General features: G+C 42.5%; 2 protein-coding genes across 5 annotated transcripts in view; both read left to right on the top strand.

Annotated features, from left to right (window-relative positions):
* Positions 1 to 8,219: 8,219 nt before the first annotated feature.
* Positions 8,220 to 11,085, top strand: pyyb (peptide YYb). Its single transcript, XM_035146571.2, has 4 exons — positions 8,220 to 8,326; positions 8,574 to 8,761; positions 10,384 to 10,464; positions 11,047 to 11,085. The coding sequence occupies exons 2-4, from the start codon at positions 8,574 to 8,576 to the stop codon at positions 11,069 to 11,071; spliced, it is 294 nt and encodes a 97-aa protein (XP_035002462.1). The 5' UTR covers positions 8,220 to 8,326; the 3' UTR covers positions 11,072 to 11,085.
* Positions 11,086 to 11,289: 204 nt separating this feature from the next.
* The window catches only part of mpp2b (MAGUK p55 scaffold protein 2b), a 39,638-nt gene continuing 23,809 nt past the window's right edge, over positions 11,290 to 27,118 (top strand). The window contains exons 1-2 of one of the 4 annotated variants that reach the window (XM_047338443.1): positions 11,290 to 11,601; positions 20,287 to 20,366. In XM_047338443.1, the coding sequence (XP_047194399.1) occupies positions 20,336 to 20,366 (31 nt within the window). In that variant the 5' untranslated portion in view covers positions 11,290 to 11,601; positions 20,287 to 20,335. Of the gene's footprint in view, positions 11,602 to 11,636; positions 11,768 to 20,095; positions 20,197 to 20,286; positions 20,367 to 23,715; positions 23,987 to 27,118 lie in introns of those variants that run through there. The other 3 variants (XM_047338445.1, XM_047338444.1, XM_047338442.1) reach the window with 3 other exon arrangements.

Raw genomic sequence — 27,118 nt, 5'->3', positions numbered from 1 at the left:
GGGAGGTGCAGATGGCCAGCAGGTTAGGTGGGGATAGGGAGGATGGAGATGAGTGTGATGATGAAGATGTTGGAGACGATCTGGTGCTGCTTCACATCTTTGAATGTTTGCGGATGAAAAACCAAAAGTATCCGATACATTTGTGATCCAGCCGAAATCACAATGTCATTTTCAGTAAGAATCAGAAAAAAGCTAAACGTAAGTAACTACTATAAATTGAATGAGCAACAGTTTGTTGAGTATTTTTTTAACGGTGTCTGAAATATTGCAGTTAAACTCAAACTTAACCACTTGAATTTTATCAAAGTTTATTTCAACCTCTGCCAAGGATGTTGTGTTGTTTTGTGTTTCTGGCTGTTAGCAGGATTTTCCAAAAACTACTGGACAAATTACCATGAACCCTGGTGGAAGGAAGTGGGATGGATAAGGAAAGAACCCATTAAAGTTTTGTGTGGATCCAGGGATTTTCTTTTCTCATTGGTGTGTCTAATTTTCTGTGGCTTCGATGCCACATCACTTGAGCTTTAGCCGTTTTCTATCACCAGCCCTCGTTATTTCGAAGGTGCTGCTGATATATGGCCTCTCACACACACCTTTAAGCCACACAGTCAAAGTGATTGATAACAAAAGTGTGTGTGTGTGATTGTTTTTTTTCTTTTTGCCATCGGCCAAAACAAACCGTTTTCTGATTTTCCTCAAATTCCCTTCATCAAGAAACACAATCTAGGGTCAAATCTCTGTAAAGATGCACAGCAACACATGGGAGATGCTTTCATTAGGTATTGATGACCAACCAGTTGAAAAACATGTAGCTCATTGGCTGTAAATGCGATTAAGAATTGATTCTGTTGGGCATTGATGCGAGGCGTGTCTTTGAGCGTGGAGACGATTCTTCATCTAGAGATCGCCAGAAACAAGAGGCAGAGAAAGTAATAAAGGCAGGTCCATGATTAATGTAATTGGCGTCCATTGGGATGAGAGCCTGAGTCACGCCCCCAGAGACATGACATCTCCACAGCTTGCAGGTTTGGCCAGTTCACCATGACGCATGCATGCATTGATTCACATCTCGGGATGAATCATCTTGCTCTATAGTGTCATGCTGAAGGTTTACGTCTGGTTCCAAGAATATGGAGGAGAGGTGAGTAAGAAACTGACTCCATCTTGCCATTACAGAGGGCGGTGGGTGATTTTAATGCATAAGAAGCACACTGACTTCCCAGCCCTGTTGTGACTTTGAGAACATGCTGTGCATGGAGAGTCATCAACCTTTCCTCTCACAAGCCTCGTCATCCGTCTGAGTTACCTGAAGCTGCCGCGGCCGGCTCGCTCATAAACACATCAGTCGCTGGGATATTGCTGTAATTGGTCGGCTCTGCGTTTTCCCAAAAAGACGGATGGCTTGAGAGATGCTGCTGCTCCGGGCAGAGGAGCTTCAGTCCGCTCGGGGCCAGAGAATCTCATGAGGCATCGATGGTTTGGAGAGCAAATGAGCAAATGAGAGGCCATGAGTTGAGTGATGTTTAGAACTGACACTACTGCTGTTTTGTTTGTGCAAGTATAACCCTGCCAATTATTGTATTTATTTATTTTATCTACCTACTAATTCCACAAATGTCTCTGTCTGTGGAACACGTATCTCGAGAACCATTCATCTTATCGGCTTCACACTTGGTATGTTTATTCTTAATAGCCCCAGGAAGAGCAGTGTGCGATTGGTGCTACATTCAATATTAATAAAAAACGTACAAACAGGTGCTTTGTAGCAGTCAGTAGGGACAGATGCCTTCAGCCTGTGGACCGAGTTGAACACGTCTTCTTCTACGTCCTCAGATGATAAACAGCAGTGGTCGGCAACTGGGTCAAACATCGGGTCAAAATGGCTGCCGTTTGATTATTGTTATTTCACCATATCGGACTGACCCAGACATTCACAGGCGCTCATGCTACAACATTCACCAAATCATGTCCTCTTCAGCAATTTGTCTACAAAGTACAACCACATTGTGGCTGCAATGCTTTATATCGAGCTTAAATGTTGAGCTATTATTTTGAAAAAATGTGAACTGTGTGAAATGTGAAACACCAGTTCAGTAAATCATTCGAACCCATATATAAAGATAATAAAGAAAATTCTGTTTCACTTCATGAAAAAATCTTCAGTGCAGATAAACCAGGAAGGATGAACATAAAATCAGCCCAATCCAAACAGGCAGTTCTAGAGCGAGCTCTGCACTAGTTGTTATAATTATGCAAAATCTTTGTATCCATGCATGAGCCTGTTAAATATAATTATTCTTAGTCTTCCTTCGTGTTTCTCTTGTAAGTTTCCTCTGCCTTCTAGATAATAATCAATTCTCTGGAGTATAAGCCATTGATGTGTCCCTGCAGCCCAGTGGCTGTAGATGCATTCACCACACAGAGTGCTGGAATTACTACATCCTCTGATTATCTTTGTTACATGTCTCTGTCATGTGTCTTCCTCTCATGTCACTAAAAGCTAAAATGCCCAAAAATGAAATTAAAAGCCAAAACATTTAAATGAATAAATATAAGCACCAGTGTTACAGTGACTTTCCTGATGTTTCTGCTGTCAGTCACCTCAGCTTTTACAGAATCAGAATTGGCTTCATTGGCCCAATATGTTTAAACAGACTGCATGGACAGGGGATGGATATGTACATTTTATGATTTTGAAAATGTACCAGTTCTTTGCTGCAGTTTTATTAGTTGCAGAATAAATCTGCTTGTAGATTAATAGGGTCTCAATCTCACATATATGAAGGGTGTGACTCAAACAGTCAAGGATTTCCCTACGTACAATAGATTTTACAGTAGATATTACCTGGAACTTATAGGGCTGCATTGTCAATGTGGAACATGTTGTAGGGTCCTGTACCCCTACGTCCACTTTAAGGGGGACCCCTCCTCATAAGGTCTCCCCGGTTCATCCACCTTTCTGTTGTTACAAATCCATGGGAGAGGGGCTACGTAAATATGTGATATGTAAAGATTGACCCGAGGATTAGTTTTTTGCTCCGTTTGTCTGTATAAACTGAGATCACCTCACATACATCTTCATATAAATCCCAACGCAGACATCGCTGGACTCCAGAGGAGACTTGAGTTTGTGGCCCCCCCCCCCAAAAAAAGTCAAAAATAAAAGGTCTTAACATTAAAACCAAAAAGAAATATGTTATTATTTCACTCACTAATTAATGTGTCGGGATTCTGACACTTTGTGGCTCCTTTTAGAGCCAATTATGCTTGTGAGTTATTGCCCTGTGGTGGTGGGCAGCCATCAACCCCTCATTTTGTCCCCTGAGCTGTGCAAACAGACCCGTCTGCACTGAAAAGCACTCTGTTCATATTAGTGGCTCCCCCACTCTGGAGATAAGGCTTAATAAAACCTCGTACTCATTTCCCCCTTTCTGTCTGCGATGACAGGAAGGAGTCCGACCCTCTCCCGGGAGATTGCTCTTACACCAGAATGGACTTCTGTGCAAACGTGTGTGTCTGTGTGTAATCTTCTTTTCATATTTGGACTCGGCAGCGTGTGTGATGCAAATGGAAAACGGAGGTGGTTTTACTATCAAAGGTGGACGCAGAGGTTCAGGAGAAAAGCTTTTAGGGCCCCAGGTAGATGCGTTCTGTAAGTACACCTCCGCCCTCGTGATTTGTTCAACTTATCGCTCTCAGATAAAGTCATGCAAATTGTATGTGTCTTTCCTAACAAAGTCGCAGACATCGCTAGTGCCGGCATGAGTTGGAAAAGTTGTTAAAACCGAATAAGATGAGAGAGACAAAAAAAGCCTTGGCCTCCTGCAGCTCCTATTACGTTTGCCTTGATGACAAATCAAACACTTTCCCCCTCCGCAGGAGCCCGTACGGCTCTTGTGGAGAGCATTAGCCGGGGTTTATTGGGCCGTGAACCGTCTGCTCTTCCCCTTATCTGAGGGGCTGTTACTTTCTCAGTGTTTACCTGCAAACACTGGAGCAAGTTAATGAGTTTGTCTTGTGCATGTTGTTGTTTCTTGCCATTGACTTTTATGGCCAGTCGAGTGAAGGCAGACAGGTTGAATACTGGGGTAGAGTAAACTTAACGTTCAGGATGGCTGTGGGGAAAAAAAGGATGATGACAGCATAGACGAGACGTCGCTTTGAACTCGTCGGTTTGTTATTTTGTTTTTCAGCATCGCTCTGCGTGGTGTAAAAACAGCTGCGCACTAATTGTCCCTCAATATCACTTTGAATCATGGTACAACGATTGCTGAGAAATGGACAGTGCAATCTAGGTGTAATACCACAATCCACTCACAGCCTTTATGGTGAGGTCATATACACTTTAACTGCGTGTTTATTGTCAGCTGGGATTTATGTCCAAATCAAGTTTTTGACAAGGGTTTAGGGACAGACAAAAGAAAACCCCACTGTTTTTATGACTCTATAAACAGCACATGAGAGGGGGTGTCATGGCGTCCTCAGGGAGCCCAGCAGGACTCACATGCACATGTTATGTTGTACATGGCAACATGATGGTTCCTTTGATTCATGCATGAGCCTGTTAAATATAATTATTAAATCTTCCTTTGTGTTTCTCTTGTCGGACAAGTTTCCTCTGCCTTCTAGATAATAATCAATTCTCTGGAGTATAAGCCATTGATGTGTCCCTGCAGCCCAGTGGCTGTAGATGCATTCACCACACAGAGTGCTGGAATTACTACATCCTCTGATTATCTTTGTTACATGTCTCTGTCATGTGTCTTCCTCTCATGTCACTAAAAGCCTAAATGCCCCAAAAATGAAATTAAAAGCCAAAACATTTAAATGAATAAATATAAGCACCAGTGTTACAGTGACTTTCCTGATGTTTCTGCTGTCAGTCACCTCAGCTTTTACAGAATCAGAATCGGCTTCATTGGCCCAATACTCTGGTGTTACATTGCTCTCAGTGCAACTACACAAACATTGACTTACAGCTATTGGGACGAGGACAACAGCAACAAAAAAGTCAAAGAATGGTACAAAAATGTTTTAACTATTGAGGTGGATGTTCTGGACTGTACTGTACGATAGCATGTAAAACGAAATTAGGAGAATATACAATATTTTGGAAAGACTAATGACCAATGCCATAAGTAGTAGTAGAAATAAATAATAAATACTGTAACTGCATGGACAGGGGATGGATATGTACATTTTATGATTTTGAAAATTCACCAGTTCTTTGCTGCAGTTTTATTAGCTGCAGAAGAAATCTGCTTGTAGATTAATAGGGCCTCAATCTCACATATATGCAGGGTGTGACTCAAACAGTCAATGATTTCCCTACGTACCTGACTAAAAACGCCTCTTTATTGGGACTACAATCCCACACACACACACACACACACACACACACACACACACACACACACACACACACACACACAGACACACACAGACAGACACACACACGATGAATACTATGAGAACATGCTTCCATTTCACATGAGAAGTTATTCAACCATGTCTGGCTTCCTTAAATAAGCACATTTCCTCTACAGATTTGTTCATATCAGAACAGGAAATAAATTCTGAAGCAACTTGTAGACGACTCAATTTCCAAACTAAGACAAACTGTTGCCACTATAGTGGCTAAAGGAACTGGAGGAACTGGGATATATTTGGTCTTTAACCCTCTAAAGTTGACCATCACGCCAGATCACACAATGCTTTGCTGAAAAATAAGAAACCAAACATTGGCGGGGTGAACATTTTTCATTTGATTTATTCAAAAACAACCAAACTAGCCTAGAACTCCTCAGGATGATGTGGAAGAAACTAATTCTACTTGACCCTATTCAAAAAATGAAATATAAAAGAATAGGACTCTTTACAGATTTGCAGACAGCACAACGTCATCTGCACATCTCCGTCCTGTGTGCAAACAGACATCAGACCCCTGGACGTGCACACACAGTCCCACAGAGACGACTGCACCTGCACTGTGGGATAAGGGACGACTTCATGTGCCGTGAACTGAACAACAGACCGTGAAGATCCAAGATAAACAGGAGCCGTGGCACCAGTCATAAACGTGGGCGATCACATGCGCCCCAGCACTTGAGACCTGAAAGGTATTTGTGGACACAGTGTCTGTGTCGTACGAGCGTCATCGTGCCCACGGCCGTCCTCAGAGCCTCGGCGGTGACATGGAATTTGGAGAGGCATCATGTGAGGGGTTAATAAAAGTGATATTTGATCCACCTCAGTGAATCACTCAATTCAATCATAAGAGAATTACTGAAATGAATTTCCCTGACGCTGCTGCTGCTGCTGCTGCTGCTATTTCAGATCCCACATGAGTGAGTGTGATCTGTGACCTCTACCTCCAGGCCATATGGCCGCCTTCATCTTCATTATCGTCATCATCATCATCTGAATAATGCATGCAGGAGTGATGAGCATAAAGGAGGCTAAAGGTGTCCGGGATAATGATCTTGTCTGAACAAGTATTTCCCATTGTGCCTCCCCGTATCTACCAGGGGGGGTAATGTGTTTGTTCATTACCCACCCATGTGCAATTTACACCCCAGTCAATAAAACTACTGGAGGAGTCTGATTACAACCTGGAGAAATTCTTTACAACTAATTCATTCAGGAAAAGAAAAGAAAATCTTGGCCAGTGTTCATCCTCCTTTGTATAAAACGCCCCGTGGTCAGTTTTCTTGTTATTCATTCTGTATTTGTACCACATATTCTTCCCTCTGTGCATTTTTTAATTGAATTTTTTTTTATATATATATTTGTGGTTTTCATAAAAGCCATCACTGGTTTCTAAAACTATCTGTGACATTTACTTTATGTTTTTAATAGTTTTCTTTATTTTTTTATGTTGTGTGAAATAAATTAAACTAAACTACATATGATTTGGGAGACGTGTTGTCTGTGAATCCCTGAGCTCATTGTCCTCACACGCTGGATAATGTTGGACGCTGACAATCTGTCCCTCTCTTACTCACCATTGTTACTCCAAAGCAAATTGGTCTCCATCATGTGCGCGTTACCTCAGTCACTGGTGTGTTTTCATATACATGATTCATCTGCTCTTTTATTAACTGGAAGTATGGAAGTCACAATATTCTTTTTATGGACATTTTGCGATTTGTTGTTCCAAAGTTCCGACTGATTTAGGACAGAAAGCTTTTATGTTCACGGCACCTGATGCATGGAATAATTCACGGGTTTATTTTCAGTTTAAAGCTCTGGTAAAAAGTCTCTTGAGCTCAGGTTGTTTGTGTGCAAGTTATTAATCTGTTACTGTCGAAACTGTGTTGCTGCTTCTTGGCCGGGTTCAAACCTGGTTAAATAAAGGCTAATAAATAAAAATCAAACAGCGGCTGCATCTCAAGCACAGTCCAGACTTTGACGTCATGTAAAACTGCAGGAGAAAAACTCACTATAAGCATTTTGTGCAGAAACCCTGCTTCACTCAGTGGATCGCTGATAACAAAAATCCAGAAATCATGAGGAATGAAGAAGTGGTGAGCGACTCCAGCTTCGGTCTGTGATACCTGCTGTAATGTGTTTTCAGGTCACTCAGCCCATCTCTCTGCAATTGCTGATGCATGATGGTTTCTGTGCCGGCTTATTATTTCAAGTGTGAAGGGTCACTGTGTGTGTGTGTGTGTGTGTGTGTGTGTGTGTGTGTGTGTGTGTGTGTGGCTGGTGTGTTGTGCTTTCTGAGCTCTAGTCTGAGCCACGGTGCAGCTCAATAAGCCTGTTTACTGGAAGACATAACTTTAATGTGGATAAGTGCAGGTTGGATTTCCAAGTGTAGACATGAAGCTTACTGGTCTGAGACTATAACGCTGGGACTGTGGCTGCGCCCTGGAGCTGTTGGTGGTGCTGAAAGGGGAGGAAACCCTTTCTCATCTGTGTGTTCCTTGTACCATCATGTGGTGCAAATTACACGTTTACAACTCATTCAATTTCATCTTAAAATCAACAGCAGTCTACAATAAAAGGCAGTAAGTACACATTTAAATCCTGATATTGAAGTACTTGGAGAAAAGAGCCCTTTTACCTTATTTTATTGTGAAAAATTAACCTCCACTAAGCCAGAGAGTGACGTTCAGCTGTCAGCTCGTCATCCAGCTTCTCTCACAGATAAGTGACCCATTGATCGATGGTGCTGGAGGAAACAACGAGGGGTGTGGTCACGTGTGTCTCAGTGCGCATCAGGTATCCATCCCACACCATATATAACCGCGAGAGCCGAGAGGAGAGCGACACCACAGGGGCACCAGCGAAGTGAACCGCACCGAGAGACAACTGTCAAAAAGTGAGTCTGCGCACTTTAATATTACTTTGCTGCATGTTGACTTTTTAACCGGATCATCTGTAGATGTAATTTGAGGAAATTCATGTCGGCTAATGTGTTTTTATAATCTTTGGAACACTTTTACGCACGAAGGTATCTGCGTAAAATGGAACAGAATCCTCACATAAATTTGTCTGTAGCTAAAGTTTATTCAAGGTTTTTTTCTTTAAAAGTGAAATCACGTCCTGGTGTTTCTCTTTCTCCTCAGATGGCCAACATGTTGAGATCGTGGATGACGCTCGCAGCGCTCGTCCTGTGCCTGCTGGTGTGCTGGAGCAGCTTGGCGGACGCCTACCCTCCCAAACCGGAGAGTCCGGGGGGCAACGCCTCACCGGCGGAGTGGGCCAAGTACCACGCGGCTGTCAGGCATTACGTTAACCTCATCACCAGACAGAGGTGAGTCAGACCCAACAAACTGCGCCTCACGTCTGTTACACTCAGATTTCTCCATGTGTCCTGTGAGGTAGAGGTTACAGTGTCTGGATTCAGAGTTGATTTGATATTAGAGCCACAGCAGCTTTTTTGAGCATCATTAACTCTAAAAGCACCTGAAAAAGAACAACAACAAACTAACTGAGAGACTAATAAGTGACGGAGAAGGTGTAGTGCTTTTTTGAATTGGTGACTTTTCATCATATTGGGTCAGAGAGTGTCCACCTCCCTTCATGTGACAATGAAATGGGCAATGATGATGGGAATTCATTCTTAAAAGTCCTGTTTTTCACCCTACGACTTCACCTTTGCTGGTAAAGAGTTTGTCCTTTCACCGAGCCACTAATGAGCACTCTAGGGTCATTGCACGGAAGTTATAACGCATTTCTTGTTGTGGTAGGAAATGATGAGGCAGAGGACAGGAGGCTGGGTTTCCTCTGATGTGTAAATAAAGTTCAGACCGCAGAGAAGTAAGATCCTGTAAAGAGGAAATCATTTCCTTTTCTTTGTTAGCAGCTGAATCAAGACTGGATCATTCGCAGCCTCCATGTTTGTAGGTTTTCAGAATCTCGTGACCTTTGACACATAGCGAGGACTTTTTAAAATTTTAGATTGTAAACTTGTATTTAAATCTCAAAGGTTGCTTTCTTATCTGTCGCGCCTAAAATACGGCGTCAGTTTTACAGTTTTGATGAGGTGTATGAAAAAGCTAGAATCCAATAAGGGCCGAGCAATAAATAATAATTTTCATCAATAGCAATACACCAAAAGTCCAATATATTGATATTTTGCTTATTGCACTGCCATGTGAGGAGTTACAACACATAATTGATTTACCTCAGATATTTAAGATGTTTTGCTGCTTTCTCTGATAACGAAGAGTTAATAATATGATACTTATTGTGATAATAATCAATATTGACTGATATTGAAGTTTTATCTTCATATCATTTATGGCTATATCGCTCTATATAAACACATGATCCCCTCTGTGTGGCCCCTGGGGTCTGTTGACTTCTGTTGGAGAAACGACCGTTTTCCTGCAGTGATGGAAGCTGAGCACAGCCTCATCACCATTAACCCTCGTGCTCTGTAATTAAAGAGGCTTGATTTGCCATTAGACTGCGTGCCACACGGAGCAGCCCCTCGCCGCTCACACTAAAGAAGGTTAACTCAGTGACCAGGCATTGATTTTACATTGAAGTAGCAGGAGCTTGTTTTGTTGTTTGCCTCGCTGGACACTGGGCAGTGAACTCGAAAAGTCTCCTTCTCTGTCAGATAATTGCACGGTTGACTTTTTGGATTGGGCTGCAGAGAGGCAGTGCTGATAAAGAGAGAAACCTCGACAGGGTGCATGCAGCTAAGTTGCCTTCTTCACAGCTGGATGAGTCTCAAAAAAGAAAAAGAAAAAATAGTCCAGTGGTTGAAATTCATAACATTGGCAGGTGGGGTCACGCCAGAGCAGCCAGTGAAATGCTGACTGAGTGACTGCTGAGGGCACAGAGGGGGTTTCACGTGAGAGAGTCTCCAATTAGTGTTGCACTGCGGTCATTACATGCTGGTGTTTGTTTTTTTAAAATCTGCAGGTATGGGAAGAGGTCAACCCCCGAGCAAGCGGTGGCGTGGCTGCTGTTCGGAGGCGATTCAAGCCAAGAAACCGAACCACGGTGAGAGAAGCCGATCCGAGTAAATCTCTGGTTAATCACGATGGATCATTTTTCGGGATCCTGATTTCACGCTGCAGGTTTAATGCTGAAGCTGACGACTGATGGAATTTTGTGGGCTGAAATGAAAGAGAATCTGTTAAAGCTGGAAAAGCCAGTGAAATAAAAATTCACACGATGAAACATTAAAATTCATAGAGAGATTTAATGTGGGTAATGATATATTTATATATGTATATATAAGAAAATCAATACTTATACATCATATTTGTATCTGAATCAATGGCAAATATCCAGTATTCAGGAAAAAAAACATTAGGGTAAGAATCTAATCAGCCACGCAGTGTTCTACATTATGATTTTAAATGTGACAGTCATCAGTTTGTCATTATTGATGAAGGATGAAGATGCAATTTAATGAGACCTACATAAAATCAACCAATACTTCATCTACCATTAGCAAACAGTTTGAATTTAGGATGATTTAGTTTTATGAGAGTTGGTTGGCATCTCCTCTCACTGTGGCTGTACAGCAGATCGTTGGCCATGTAACGACGTAGCGTGACAACGTCTCCTCTCTTGCAGCTCGGACTACGCCGATCAGTGGTGAAAGACCCCGACGGTACTTACCGTGCATGAAACCGTCTATTTGTCTGTTGACCAAAAATGTAAATAATTTGTATTAAAATCAATGACTTTACAACAAAGCCTGAATGGAATAAAAGTATTAAACACACACACACATGCTTTCTTGTCCTTTATTCTGCCTTCACGAGCTTGCACTTGCTCTTGCTGCCGCTGGGTGTCGCTACAGCCCCAGGAAGTGTCCGTGTGCACCTGCACGGTGGTTGAATGTGACCACTGCTGCTGTGTGGGCTCACACGCTGACGACAGGAGACGGACTCGAACTTCTCACAGCGGCGGACGTGTTCCTCTCGTCGTTCGGAGGCAGCAGCGGATCACACAGTTAGCTGAGAATCAATGGAGCTATATGTGAGCGCACGCGAGCCCCTCTAGGTTAAAGATAGCAGTGTGTGTGTGGGAGTGACACACGCGCGCACACACGCACCCACACACCGACCTGCCGAGCATCGAACACCACCTCTGGAGGATCCTCGTCACTCGGACACAGCAGAACAGGTGAGCGCCTCCACCTCTATTTTATTTCTCACGCGTTCATGTTCCCGAGCTGTCTTCTCTGAGGTCCGCACTCGTCAGGTGGCCACACTCAGGTTTTCCGTGTCCCCTGAGGGAGACTCACACACGACGGTTCAGCCCACTTCACTCCAGCTCCATTTTTACTGAGGTAATCGAGGAGAGGTGTGTGTGTGTGTGTGTGTGTGTGTGTGTGTGTGTGTGTGTGTGTGTGTGTGTGTGTGTGTGTGTGTGTGTGTGTGTGTGTGTGTGTGTGTGGTGTGTGTGTGTGTGTGTGTGTGTGTGTGTGTGGTTTGATGAAATGACCTCAGGCTGTTTCCACCTGTACTGAGGCCTCAGGTGAGACAGCCAACATGTGTGTGACGGTCCCACTCACTGTGTGTGTGTGTGTGGAATAAACATGTCATCAGAGAATAGTGTTGGTGAAGGATGGACGTCTGTTCACTGCGCATGCGCACTCTGTCTGGGAACACGCACATGTGGACCACACCAGGACAGAGTGAGATGTAGGGAGGATGGAAATGAATAAGATAGTGGATGTGTACAGGTGACAACATAATAAAGCAAATAGTATATGTGTGTGTATATGTATCCATTTGTACATATAATTGTGTGCGAATATATATGTGTGTGTGTGTATGTGTGTATGCTTGTGTATGTCTTTCTAATTGTTAAGACAAATATACGAGACAAAGAAATATGTGATTATATTTCCATCCAGAAAGCTCTCAACCACACTTGTTCCCTTTTCACTTTTTTATATTGAAGTTGTTGAAATAGTTGAAGTTGCACTCACTCACTGAAACAATGCTGAACTGGTGCTGCTCAGTTCTGACTGTGTGTTAGGAGGTAGAGCGGGTCATCCACTAATGATGGTTAGTGGTGGCTCGATGCCTGGCTCTTCCAGTTCCACTGCATTCTGTGTCTTTGGGAAAGAGCTGCGCTGAGGGTACCTGAATGAATGTGATAGAAAAGGTGCTGCGTATAGAAGCACTGTGTGAATGTGACTGTAAAGTGCCTTGAGTGGCCGATTAGACTGGAACAGCTCGATATAAATAAATACGGTCCATTTACCATTTGTGCTCAGATGTCCGTGGTGATTTTTTGTCTTCTGTTTAACTGTCAAACCGTGAGGACGTTTTTTCACAGTGGAGAAAGGATTTAAACGACCTCTGCCAGGGAGAGAGAAGCTACTGTATTTTCAGTGATGGTAGACATGTACTGTGTTTATGTAGTGAGGGGAAAGAGAAGATTTGAGGGTCATAATGGAAACAGAACTTAAGTCTACACATAAATTACGTTTATAACTTACAACATTAGACCTAAGAGATTAAAGATTTAATGTGTACTTGGTCGGGGATTTATGTCAGTGAAATAAAAACTTTTTTCTAGGCTTGTGCCCTTGACAAAAGTGCAGCCGCAAATAATAATAATGTTTCCTAAACTTTGTCACGGGCTGTGTTCTATACAAAGTGTTTTTAGGTGTGTAGAGCATCTGTTATACAAAGGAACTGAATGATATTGTTATTTTGTTGCCATCATATGAAACTAAACCTCTTCTTACTATATTTCTTACTATTTCCCCTAAAGATGTAGAATGTATAGTTAGAACAAAATGAAAATCCCTCAGCTGGATTTAAACCGCACTCTGATAGGTCTCATTTTCAGAGGCTTTTTCATTGGGATTAAAGAAACTAAACCTTTGTATCAGTTTCAGTTTGGGAGGTGGGAGGTGGGAGGTTTACCATAAATTTCCCTGCTTCAGAGAGCTTTGGGGATTGGCTGCGAGATCAGCAGGTCCGGTTATACCTCAACAGAAACATTGTCAATGCACTTCGGCGACGGTTTAAGAACTCTGCTGGAAGTCAGGCTCCTTCGACACTTCACTCCAGATTCCCACAGGAAGATTTGAATACATTTAGTATGAAAGATGAAATGAGGAAGACTCCTTTTACGGTGGTATCTCATCCAGAAAAATGTAAAGAGCTGTCCCCGTGTGACCCCCGATCCTCGTCAGGACATCCTGGTGTCATCCTTCATAAGAACGCCTCCAGTGGTGCTTGACCATGACGCTGCCCCAGTTTTACTGCTTTGACGGATTTGAGTGATTCATTACTGCATCAAGCAGGAATTGTAATCAACTGTAGCTGGCAGAGACGAAGGCTGTAGAAGTCGAGCCCGTCCACGCTCGATTCCACCGGGAGATAAATCGGCAGCGGCTCATGTAGCCTCAGCATCTTTTCTCCACCAATCTCTGTGGTGTCATTCATAAAAATGACCGGCTCATTTACTCTCACACCTGCCACCTCACCGTCATGGGCACAGACCTCCGTATACAGAGGCTGAGCCGTTCAAGTGACGACTGCATAATGTCGTTTTCATTCCTCTGTTCACATGCATAGGGAAACCAGATATTTTCTGCCTATACAGCAATGTGGCTCTAGGCATCAGCATTTAATGTTTTGAGCATGCTAACATGCTAACATAAGCATTTAGCTCAAAGCACCACTTTGCTACTTAACAGAACTGCTAGCATGGCTGTAAAATCTTGCTGTGTTGGAAATCATTCACCACCCACTACTGACTTTGCCATTTTGTAGCGCTGTCCGAATGTTTTTTATACCCTCTATAGTGGACTCATTGTATCCCACAATGCATTGTAAGATGTGTATTGTAACACATACACGGATGCAGGTGAATTTCGCCCGTCAAAGTTAACCAAAGCTCAAGTTCACGCAAAGCAATGCTGCGAAAGTTTTATTAGCTTCCTCGCCCGCACAGATTGGAAGTGAAGGGGAGTCGAAGGTTTGCCTGTGCCACATTCAGGTATGTGTGACCAACAGGTTTTCACACCTATCATATTTGGTCCGGACCTTCAGACTTTGCAGTTCAGCCCAAACCAAAATAACAGCAGTGAAGGGTGTCTCAGACCAAGGTGCAGATTCACGGACAAAAAAAACTAAAGAAGTGGTCTCGGTCCAGATCAAACTGATCAATGGTTCAGTTTGTTTGCAGTGGGATTTTTTTGGGGATAGTTTAGACTTTCAGACCGATTGCAAGAAGTTGAGACAGCATTAAACAATAGAAGAAGTAAAAGCAGCCGAAGCGGCTCGCAGGAATGCTTTTCATCTTCACCTCCAAGGACGTTCATTTTACTGGTTGTAATACCATCATGATACTGCCGTGCCACCAAAATAAACAAAGGGAACCGGTTGCATTGTGCTTGTGCTGAATCAAAGAAAACGGCAGACAAATAAGAGAAGAGAGTACAGTATGATTTGAAAACTAAAATGTGTCTGAATAACAAGCCTCAGTTGTGGGTTGTGGGGAAATCTGCTCAGTATAATGTGCACCAACTCTTTATCGAGTGTATGGCACCAATCAACGTTGATATGACACGTTTTAACGCAGAGAAGAAAACCTGAGTAGTGTCTGAAATGTTTATTTCATTTTGCCATTGAGCTCACTTTATAGTCCTTTACATGAGATAGTGATTCATAACCTTAGTCTCGTATGTAGCTATTCATTTGAAAGCAGTTACATCATCGTGACATTTAATATCTTTACAGCAGTATCCCTGAAATATACTATACGTAATAAAAGTGGGTATTTTCTATGGAACCCAGTTTTATTGGGGTATCCCCCCGGGGAGATTCAGTGACATTGAAAAACTTTGACATTCATTTGGTTTAGTCCATTGTGGAAACTTCCTCAAAAAGAAAGAAAAGAAATAGGGGAGAGGACGTGTAATGAAATCCAGGCAGGGTTGTGATTGTCGATGCTTCCCCGGAGTGGCCCTCTGCACTTTGCCTGAGTACTTAACCTCTCAGTGGTATGTACATGACATTTAATTCCAATTACACAAATTACACAATCTGTGTGGAGCCGAGGGAGGAGGACGACTCGCATCACTGAGACGATCAGATTTCATTAGATGTCTTGTTCTCATCTGGCGACGGTGGTTCTAATGCTTGTTAAAATAAGGTTTCCTGGTAACTTTATGCTCAATCTGCGTCGAGGAGAAGCACATGTTGTGCGTGAGTGTGCATGTAGACCTTGATTTTTGAAACCTTTCGACCATGCTGCACCGACTGCCTTAAACTTGCTTTTAAATGCATGCTGTCATTCAATACACAGCAGTGTGCAGTTTGGATTTGTAGAGGCATTTGTCTTGACTGACTTGTGTGTTGATGTAAGCATCAGCAGGCGAGACGGAGTGAACTGCTTTACACTGTCTTTTAGAGAAGGAGTTTAGGGTTTAGTCTGACAACAAGAAAGCATAAACATTGTGGTTCTCTCATCAGGAGAAGGTACTAAAACAGCTCCTATGTTTCCACAAAGCCTCTTAAGTGACATTTCATTGTTTTTGTAAGAACAGTGTAAACTCTGACAGGATTAACTCTCTTTCTAAGGAAGCTATTCATTGTCTTGAATAAGCCATCGTGAATTGGCACATTTTCTCTAGCTCTAGAATTGAACATTTCTTGCATAAACACAACAGGTTTGAAATCACAGTTGAAAATATTGCCTGATTTCATTGCAGACGTCATTTGTAGACGTGCTGTAACAGCAGTAGGTTACTTTTGGTTTGTCAGCTGTTAAATCTGATTCCCTGACGTGTTGTGTGAAATTCCTTTAACTATTGCGTGGATAGGAAACCATTTCCTCAGATAAAGAGCGAGTCTGTATTGAAGATCCAATTTTAGCTCCAACTTATTATTATTTTACGCATTTTCCCTTGTTGCCATGGCAAAGCACCGGGGGAAAAAAAGCGAGGAGCTGCTCATGGTTGTCTTGGATACAACAGTTTTTCCCTTGTAAAGTAATGAGAGGAGCTGAACCTGTGGGAGCACAGGGTTATTTATAGGCCTGACGCCAGGCTGCATGTGTGGATTAAGACTTGTTTGGTCACTGATGTGTGTTAGTCTGTGTGTGTAAGCATGTTTACCGGCCTTAATGCAGCCTCACTGTGGGAACAGCTCGAGGCGTTTTACACTTGAAATACAAACACCTGGGCTGCCACTTATATCATTGCTTCAGGGCAAAATGTGCTGGAAGATGCTTTTCTCCAGCCAAAAAAAGGGTCTTTGGCTGCAGGTTTTATTTGCAGCTCTTTGCCACGTCTGCCAGTCCAACCTTCACGCAATAGATACGATTGCTGGGGATCCTCGCTGATAGAGAAATACAGTGTGTGTGATGAAATGATTGGCCACAGTACATGGGTTTCTTTGAGTGCGGGCTTGTAGTCCTTGCAGGCAAAATTCAAAAATTCTTTAAATTAAATAAGTCACAATCCTCAATGAATAGTAGAAAGAGACCGTGCAAGCTCAAAGTGCAAAAATACAGGTTGTAGCATTTATTCTGTAGAATTTCAGGGATATTTTAAGGCAACAGAACCTCGACCTTTGCCCTTGTTACTGGTTATGTAAGACTTGGCCCTTGCAGGAATTTAAACTAGGCGTATTGTTACAGTGGTAAGGGATAGTTGCCATCGAAAATGTGTAAAAATATAATTATAGATCATCGTTCGTGCACACACACCAAACACATGCACACCCAGCTGGACTCTTGTTTTAACAGATTGACTGTAGAGATGATCGCACGTCTGCAAATGTGATGCGTTATGTTCCGATACCATCTTTCCCTTCTGGATATTGATTCTTATGCCTGGACTTTGCATATCAGCCGCTACAGAGTACCAATACTAGTGCATTTAGAAAAAACGTGTGTATTTTAACAGCTGTGTGCTGCTAACGCTGCATGAAAGTGATGATGATATTTCCAAATTGCTGACATTTTAGCTTGCTCTGACTAACGCTGCATTACCTTCTTCTTTGTTGCTCTAATAAAACAGTACTTGCCAGTGGCAGTACAGCACAACTGCAGTGTTGAAGAAGCTAATAAACTTTTAAGACATGATTTCGGATCGGTACATAGATTTCATGCTGATGCCCGACCCAGCATTTTTGGCAGGGCTGATGCTGGTTTCGGTATCGGAGCATCTCGTCTTTTTGTGTAATTGCATGTGTGTGGGGTTTAACTAATAGACACAGAGTGAAAATCACAGTGTTTACATATACAAGATATCGCAGTAGAGACAGACTGACCAACAACTGCAGGGTCTTTTTCCTTCTGCAGCAGAAAAACAAGTTATGTGAAAATAACAATATGAAGGATCTCTCAACAACAGTCTCGATCACGCTTTTGAGAATACTTGTTAAATCCCTGATCATAGAGCTTGATAACAGGTTGCAAGTCCACACTTTTCTGCCAGAAATTGTCACCAATCACTAAGTAAATGCCACCAACGGCGATAATTGCAACGTTATTAGATGTTTCCTAATTCTACCCTGTCAATAATATTGGAGTCATGTGTGAGTGGCAGAGGGCAGAGAGGATGATGCCCCTCCTCCAAGTGTGTCAGTCCAGCTCTGGCACAGCCAAGTCCCGCTGCAATCGGCTTTGACTTCTTAGCTGCCGTGTGGTCTCTGCATACTTTTAACAAGCTCATTTCACAGTGCAAACACTGGATGCCACGGGTAAGCCCGGGGGACTGGTATGCGGTATTAAGGTCCTGATCCGCAAAGATCAGTTTTGTAGAAAGCGCTGGGTCCTTCAGCATCGGAGAGAATTTGCTTCAGTGTCACAGCGGCGGCAACAGTTTCACAGCTGTTAAACAAGTTATCGTCTGTCTCGCTCATCGTGGATAGTGAAAGGAAACCATGCAGCCTAGAGATAGAGGAAAAATAAGAACTTTCATATCCTCAAAAACATAATGAAATCATCTACTCCTACACAATCAGTTACCCTGAGTTTATGTCGTAATATTACAAACGCGACATGTCTGTGTGTTAGGAGAAATAGATTAACTACATTAGACAAAGATAGTTAAACATGGATTACTAAAAAACATGGCCATGATCAAAACATAAAGCAGAATGAACCAGGTTATTGCAAGGATTAATGGCTGACGGAAAGTAGTTTTGCAGAGGAATAAATCTAAAGCTAAGCTGTCATAAGAGTAATAAAGTTTATTAAATATCTTGAAATTATCTATTCCAACCTGTATTGCGATGACGGTTTGAAGTAGTAGTTCCAGAACTCAAGCTCCAATGCATCTCCAGGCATCCCCGACTGTGGTGGATCAGTATCTTTGGATCGTGACTGAAATATGCCTGTGAACAAAATGAATATTTAACTGGTGCCCCAGGAGGTGTTGATGAAATGCTTGGACACAAAACCACAGCCTTTCAAGTATCTGAACAAATAGGATTCGGGAGAATTTTCTAAATCTGTGCAGAGAACAAATTATTAAGATGACACAGCACTGGGCTTGAAGACCTTTTGATATTTGTGTTTAATGACCACTGAAAGGCTGCGGAGGAGAAATATGAGAGTGATTAAAAATAATCTGTCTCCATGAAAAATGTCACCCAGGACACCAGCTAAGGAATATGAGCTGCTCTGTAGTTGAAGAGAAAAGTGACGCCATCTGAAGGAAGAAAATGAATTAATTCAGTTTATTGAATAAGTGACATCAGAGGGCAGACATGGCATTTAGAATACAGCAGTCATTTTGAACATTAGCGCCCCCATTTGGCCATTAAGTGCTCCTTCATCGCTACAAATCCAATCAGTGATGATAAGGTTGTCATACGCACACATCCACACACAGTGACCCTGTGGTGACATTGCAGGGTTTTGGCCACCACGGCATCGGCTCCACCATAGATCGCTATTGTCATGGCAACCAGGAATTAGCATCCTTGGATACAACAGTCTCCCTCGTCAGCTGCACTCTTTTCCTCCTCGCCATTGTTCTTGTCGACGTAACCCCCTTCCCCATACACACACACACACACACACACACACACACACACACACACACACACACACACACACACACACACACACACGCCTTATGTTTCCTCACAGCTAAAAGCTTTCTGCCTGACAGTTTTCTCCTCATCCATCTTGTATTTTCTTCTGTCTCTTTCTCTTCACCAGTGATTGCCGGTTCTGTCTGTCACCAACACACTCTCCTTTAGCTCATATTTGCCATTCCCTGTGTGTGTGTTTTTCACAGCTCCACTTCACCTGATAAGCCAGTGTTTGATCTGCAGGACAACAGATGCTTAGTCCTCCTCTGTTTCGCCTGTGATGTTTGTTGCTTTCTCTCGCGGCCTCATGTTAAATGGATCAATTAGAATCAACAGAGATCCTCTGTGAGCTAATGTTAGCTGGCCTGCCCACTCACTCGCCCGCCTTCTTTCCAACTGTTGCTAAAAATATTCCTGACGGAAGCGATGGCTAAAACTGTTTGGGTGTTTCCAGAGCAACTGGTAATTCTATTTTTGGGGTATTAATAAAGTTAGATACCAGTTGTCGTGTGTGGGAGCTTGATTAGACGAATTAGGAATGATCTGTGTGCACAAGTACTTTACACAGAAAGATTTGTTTTCTTTTCCATCGCTGCATTAAGACATCCACTGATCCCTGTGAGTGGAACTTTGAGGGACTCACCCTGACAGCACAACTCTACCTTCCACCATCTCTTGTTTCAGCCTTAATTCTGCCTCTGTATGGGGTTATCCATTCGTATTCAAAATACTTCTTTAATGTTCTCTGTGCAACTCCCCTCACTCTTTTTCTTCTCTTTTTTCATTGCAGTTGATCGAACGCTTTTTGTGGAGGATACAGGGAGGAACCAATTTTCAAAATGCCTGTGGCAACATCCAGCTCCGACTCGGGTAAGTGGCTCGGTCTTGCTGTGATGAGGGTATCGTTTTGTGTGTGTGTGTGTGTGTGTGTGGAGACACTGAATGGTTTGTGGTTATTCCAGCACCCAGGACATGTATCTCATCTCTCAAGTTCTAATGTGACCTAATGAGCTGGCTAATAGAGTGCTAAAACCTCAGTCTTGGATCAGTCATGCCTCAAAGGATTTGCTGTTGTATCCTTCCCTGTCCTCCACTCAGGCACAAAGGCCCTTCAGATCTGCAGCCGTAGCCAGTGATAAAAAAATAATGCACACACACACACAAGCATTTAGTGAGTCGTTTACTATTGATAATGACTCATCAGAGTTAATTGATTTGCAACCAGGATTGGACTGTCTTGCATGGGTAGTTTGTCAATTATAGTTACAAGAGCTCTGTTTTTACCCTTTTCAACCTTTTTTGTGAATAAATGGATGTTTATTTGAAGAAGGGGTGTTTTCTATCAAAATGATTAGAACTTAATAGTATTTCTAATGATAAAGGTGCGATATGTAACTTCAGCAATTAGTGGCCTGTACTACGAAGCAAGTTCAACATACCCAGGATATCTTTCCGATATCTTTCCGATATCTTTTTCCGATATCTTTTCGATATCTTTCCAATATCCGGGTGAACTTAACCAAAAAATCTGAATCAGACTAAGTGGTCACAAGAATCTGGTTGTCAACTCATGTTTACCTCATTAAGATCTGAGCGCGTGGACATAAAAGGGGCGGTGTTTACTGCATATGACCAATCACAGACACGGACAAGTGAACTGACAGCCGAGCCGCATAATTCACAACATGGGGCAAACTGTTATGCTAGAAAAATACCAGGAGAACAAACAGCTGCTAAATGCAGGAAGGAAAACTGGTAAAAAAATCTGATTGTGTGAATGTTTAAGTTACGGAGCCCCCTGATGACATTTGGGGGAAAAAATATATTACGTAACAACAACAACATAATAACGCGTGGGAGCGAAATAAATAACTCAGGGCCATGAGATATGAATCTGTTCTTTACCTGTGGAACTGAACTGAACTGAAGAAGCCTCTTGGATAAGAGATTAAACGTTTCACTTAATCACATGATGCAGCCTCTATAATGGGCTTTAGTTTGACACACACTGTTTACATTGACTCTGAGGACACTGGTGTAAACGTTTGGAATTACTAATCAATAAAAACATATGGACCGCCATGACCCACGGAATGTGACTGTGCGCATTTTGTATTTTGGTGACAGGATAAACCTGAAGCATCTGGAAACAGGGGGACATTGAGGTGTACTGGGTGTGTTAGTGGCAGGGATTGACTTAACCAACCAGACATTGTTTAAACTTCCCTTTTAAAGAGAGTGTGCACCGCGCAACAGTGTAGTGTCATTTTGGTGAGAGAGAGAGAGGGGAGGTCATCAGGTAAATCTGTAAACTATCTATCCCTCATTCCGAATAAATATTTAATTTCATAGGATAAACCTAGTTAAAGAGGAGGATAAAAGTATAAAACTATGTCTGGTTATCCCACCGCTAACACACCCAGTACATCAATATGAGTAACTAAAGAAACGTAGATCAATGCAGACAGTCTGTGGTTCTGTGAGCATGTTGCTCCCAAGTGTCAGGTTGGTTATGTTCGGCTCCAGCAGTTGACAAAGGTTTATCATTCCCTTTGATGAGAATCTATATCTTTCATAAAGACACCGATCAGAGTAGGCAAGAGGATTTTGTCGGTCTCTGAAGACCCTCGTCCTCCTCAGAGACCCTCAACATTCCACACCGAGCTCCACGGGATCCTGATTTGAACGCGGAAGTCATGTTTCAAAGGAATTGATGGAGATCAGTGGGTGGAGATTTTATACGGGTTGAGCGCTTATCTCCAATTTAACCTGCTCCAAAGCAGGTTAGCCGTTCAGTAACCATTTTCAGTGAGACTGAAAACCCTGAAGTAACCCTGAAGTAACCCTGAGGTAACCCTGAAGTAAACCTGAAAATAGAATTGACTTCATATTATATCTTTAAGAGAGACAGTTTGGGTTAAGATGTTGTAAAGGCATTCAGTGTTGACTTCACAGCATGAACTCTAACTACTAAACTGCTTGATGCAACTGATTCCAGAATAAAATTTATAACTATCTTGCAGACAACAAAAGCGAGTATCACACATGTGCAAAAGTTTCCACGGATCTGCTGGAATCCAGGTTAAATCTGGCATCTCATCATCGTTATGTGTGATATAATCTCACTGTCTCTTGTTGGCGTCATATCAAAGGGAATTTTCATGTGTAGGCCTTGGCAGTGACATCAAAGTTAAAACTGTGATATTTTTACATCAGTAGAATTATATTTTCTCATTTAAGTGCCAAAAAAAGGTGCCTGCATTGAATTCTCATCTGGCACGTATCCACCCTCCCTTGCATTTCCTCTTGTCTCGGTGCAAAGGGCACTTGATCCAGTGACATAAAAGATGGAAAAGCGATGACCAGATGTCTGGAAAACGAAGACACTAAGAATATTGGTTAACAGGGGGTCAGATGTAGACCTCGAAGCTTCATAATATTTTATCAGGCTGTAATAAATTGCAGCAGTCGGCTGCTGGATAGAGGGAGAAAATCAGCTCCACTGAGTTTCTTTTTTTTGGAACTCGGCTGTCAGTCAGTCTTGATTTGTACACTAGCCTCGGGCTGAGTCTGGATGACTGGTGATTTTTAGTAAAGCACAGTAAATAGTTTCCTCGAGCCAATTCATGTCCTGTTTTTGAATTTGAAAAGAAGCGTTTTCAGTTCTGCTATTTTTTTTTACGCAGGCTGGATGAAAGAAAGGTTAGAGAGGGGTCAGTTTTGATTCAAAGCAATAACATAGTTTTCAACTCCTGTCAGAGAAGAAGCTCAGATGCGTTTCCTCGAGTTATGAGCAGAAAGGACAAATATAATCTGTGAGGCTGCCTGTGTTTCTCCCTGTGTGTTTGATATAGAGGATAGAGGGTCATCACTCATACTGTATGTGTCTGACCGATTCCTACACGCCAGCCTTCTGCTGCTCCTTCCTCCATTAACCCCCGCAGGGAAACCTGGAGGGAAAATCGTCCTTCCTCCTTTACTTCCCCCTCCTCCTGGAGAAAAGCACAATACACCTTCTCTCTCTCTCTCTCTCTCTCTCTCTCTCTCTCTCTCTCTCTCTCTCTCTCTCTCTCTCTCTCTCTCTCTCTCTCTCTCACACACACCTTCCTTCCTTCCTTCCTTTGCTCATGCACTCAACCCTCTCTCATCTGCATTCATTCATGCGGAGGAGAAGACACTCAGCCAGGCATAGCTTATACACATTCACGTCAAGAGCAGGTGGAGAGGGGGGGGGGGAGGTTGAAATAGCGAGGAGCTGTTTTTGGCAGAAAGTGGAGAGAATCAGGGATAGAGAAAGAGAGAGAGAGAAGGAGGTAGAGAGAGAGGGAGATCTCTCAGTCTGCCTCAGATACTGTACTGGGTGTGTTGCTGTGAGCACTGTAGTGAGGGGCTGTTCACCATGGCTGGCAGCCTGTTTGGAAGGCTCTCCCTGGAGGAAGGGGACTCGGCCAACTCCCTGGAGGCCCTGGAAATCAAGCTGGATGGAGAAGGTAAGAACACAGGTCCCTGCCTGCTGGGCATGACAGGGATGCAGGATGGATAAACAAACAAACAAGTTCTCTGGCTATGTGTTTTCTTACAGGCTAGGGAGGATGTACTGGGCAGAAGCTGAAATTAGAGGTTTAATCAGTTAAAATACAACTAAACAGGCGACAATGCTTCTGCACATGTTGGCCATTGAGCTGTTGTTTTATATTCGCATTGCACCTGCTCCTGAAGTGCTGGTTGAAACCTCCAGAGTGTGATGAAGATGGGCAGAGACAGATTAGGACCCAGGGCAGCATGTGATGCACAGGAATCTGAGACAGCAGAGTACAGAGACGGGAAGGGAGACGTCAAACGAAAAGACAGCATGGTGTTTTATAAATATTCACTAAAGGATGAGAACATGCCACATCTTTCTTTTCATTTAATTCACAATGAGAAGTACAGAGTGATAGAAAGAGGAATTGGACCTTGAGCTGAGCAAAGAAAGCAAACATAAGAAGTTATTAAAAGAGCAAGAGCCTCAGTAAGAGGAAGTAGTATTTTTAATTGTATGACAATGCACAGAGAATGGAGCGGGAAGCACCATACATTCAGTTCATAATTGATGGGAGTTCATTAATATTGCATAGAGTTGCATACCCCCCAGTATTATGTTCTGAGTGTGTGTCTATATCTATTTATGTACTTTTATTTACTTGCATCATTTTACATGAGTGCTTTGAACCATGGGTTGCATGTGTAAGTAAAAAAAAAAACACACGTAAAATTACTTTTGGACTCCTGATAAAAAGAACTAAAACAACTATTTTACGGTGTCATGTTTAATTCGTCTAGTTTCACAGAGTCGTTACATAATTTCCGAGTCTAGTGCATGTCAGACAGTGTGCTGCCTTGCAAGAGATCCTCTGCTCTGTAATGTAGCCAGACAACACAGCAGTGACAGCCATAATGAATCACATTTTCTGTCAAAGCATTTGCATCCCGTCTATCAGCTCAGAGCGCACGTGTGTGTGTGAGAGAGAGAGAGAGAGAGAGAAGGATAAAGCAAGACCTCCAGTGCATTGTACATTCATGGTGAATAAGTAGGGGGGTGATTCATATGCAACAGTGTTCTGATCAGAGATGGCGAGCTTGGAAGTGTCAGACTCGCAACCTTCAAATAATTGTCAGGCAGGGAGGCCCCCCCCCCCCCACCATCTCTATATACACACACACATACACACTGAAGTCCCATGCTATCAGAGAATTATTGTGTGTGTCGACCGGACTAATGTAGTGGTGTTCAAACACAGATGATGGATCATTGAGTACAGTGTATTGGTAGGATTAGGCTGTCAAAGATAATCGCTGGGTATCAACAGAATGGGACAATTTAATTCTGTTCTGGCTGAGGGTATTCGATAATACTGTGACACTGGCAATCACTTCATCCGTATCGCACCCTGGTGATCTCTGTTTGCTCTTTCATTAACTGGTGAGTGGGAAAACAAATATACACTCAAAGTCAAAATGTTTGCCTCCTCGCAGCAAGTTCAGTCGATGTAACTCATTCTGTTTAAATTTTCCTCGTTTAAACTTGATCGCTTGAAAAGGATCTCTCGCCCGTGGCGCTCCGCGGCCGTTGGTGTGAGGTGTAATGGGAGCAGCTGTCCATTTGCAAAATGTCAACAAATAGCACAAGTGTTGTCTCCAGCCGTGACCTTCAGCCAGCTAATAAGGCGATCCAGCTCACACCCATACCAGCGAGTGTCACCATGGCGATGGGGTGTCTTAAAAGAGGGCTTTTAGACGAGGGCTCATCTTGCTGATTGGACGAGAGTAACAAGTCCCCCCAGAAATGAGGTCATTCGTGGGACAGTCAAGCACGCTGCTGTAGTAGATGAGAGCAGAATAGAATAGAATTTGTTCTGTTAAAAATAAAAAAGGATAATGTATGATCCTTATTTCCTTAAAAATAATATCCAGGAAAATGATTGCTCAGCTATTACTCAATGATATGGATTTGTAGAAACTAACACTATTAATTGGTAAATTTCAATGACTAGAAATTCTGTAAGAGTGAAGATCTATGAGCAACTAATGAACTAATATGATCAACAGTGTGGCCCGTTTTGACCATAGAGAAAACATTCCACAGACTCTGGCTCCAGTTGTGCAAGATGGTGGTGTTCGTATCTGGGATATAAAAATGTTATTCAGTGTATGCTAACCAGATGAGGAGAGCTGTTGTTTGGAAGACAAGCATGTACAAGTTACACACGCACAAACACACACACCCGCAGATTTACCACCAAAGTACATTACACAATCGATATGTCCACACAGGCTTCACACAACATTCCCTTAACTTGTCATGAGCCTGTCTTTTGAGCGACGCTCCACCAGGGGGACGTTGACAGTATTCTGACTTGTAGACCTGAGCAGAATTCACATTTTAGCTGCGACAGTTGTCGTCCGAATATAGGAGAAGAAAATACTCTGCACAGACATTAACATGTAAAAAAAGAGTCAAGAATCCGATAGTATAAGACCAAAGTTATTATGTACTAATGTACTAATCAGGTCTGGTGCAAAGCTCAATGGGATATACTCAAATCCAATATACTTCACCCCCACTGTCTTAGACATTCATCTTTCTCTACCTGAGGGATTGATAGTAATTATATTTGCTGGGGAGCAGAATCAAATCTTAGAGAAACCTTTAAGCATTTAATAAAGTCTGTGGAGGCCCATGAATGTTTTATTATACAGAGGTGACTTTGGTAATTTGGAAGCGCCTCACTGTCATTTTAACTGAACGATGGGGAATAAAGTTTCAGTAACTCACAGGACAAAATGAAAATATAATTGAGAACAGGACTGCTCGGATATCTGTTTGTGTTTTCACAGAATAAAGCTGCTGTTATGAATGCAGAATCACACTGCACACTGAAAAGCATAGCATAGCATAGCATAGCATTGACCTTATCCAGTAAAAGAGCCAGGATTAATCACCACCAGGTCTTCGCTGAGGCTGACTTTCAGTGTTCTTTCAAAGTTTAGTTTCGGCTATACAGTGAATTTGAAGTCCATTTTTCACATTAAACTATTTTGTAGTAGAACCAGGATAACACAGGAAGGGCGTTAGGAGAGTG

Source organism: Hippoglossus stenolepis, chromosome 21 (assembly GCF_022539355.2).
Source record: "Hippoglossus stenolepis isolate QCI-W04-F060 chromosome 21, HSTE1.2, whole genome shotgun sequence".
Lineage (NCBI taxonomy): Eukaryota > Metazoa > Chordata > Actinopteri > Pleuronectiformes > Pleuronectidae > Hippoglossus > Hippoglossus stenolepis.
The sequence above is the reverse complement of the archived record's forward strand: the minus strand, read 5'-3'. Positions and strand labels throughout refer to the sequence as shown.

Bases quoted from the DNA above. Each gene is read 5' to 3' on its own strand.
- pyyb (XM_035146571.2), top strand. From the start codon at position 8,574: ATGGCCAACATGTTGAGATCGTGGATGACGCTCGCAGCGCTCGTCCTG. The intron at 8,762-10,383 runs GTGAGTCAGACC...TAAAATCTGCAG, and splicing joins AACCTCATCACCAGACAGAG to GTATGGGAAGAGGTCAACCC. The intron at 10,465-11,046 runs GTGAGAGAAGCC...CCTCTCTTGCAG, and splicing joins AGCCAAGAAACCGAACCACG to CTCGGACTACGCCGATCAGT.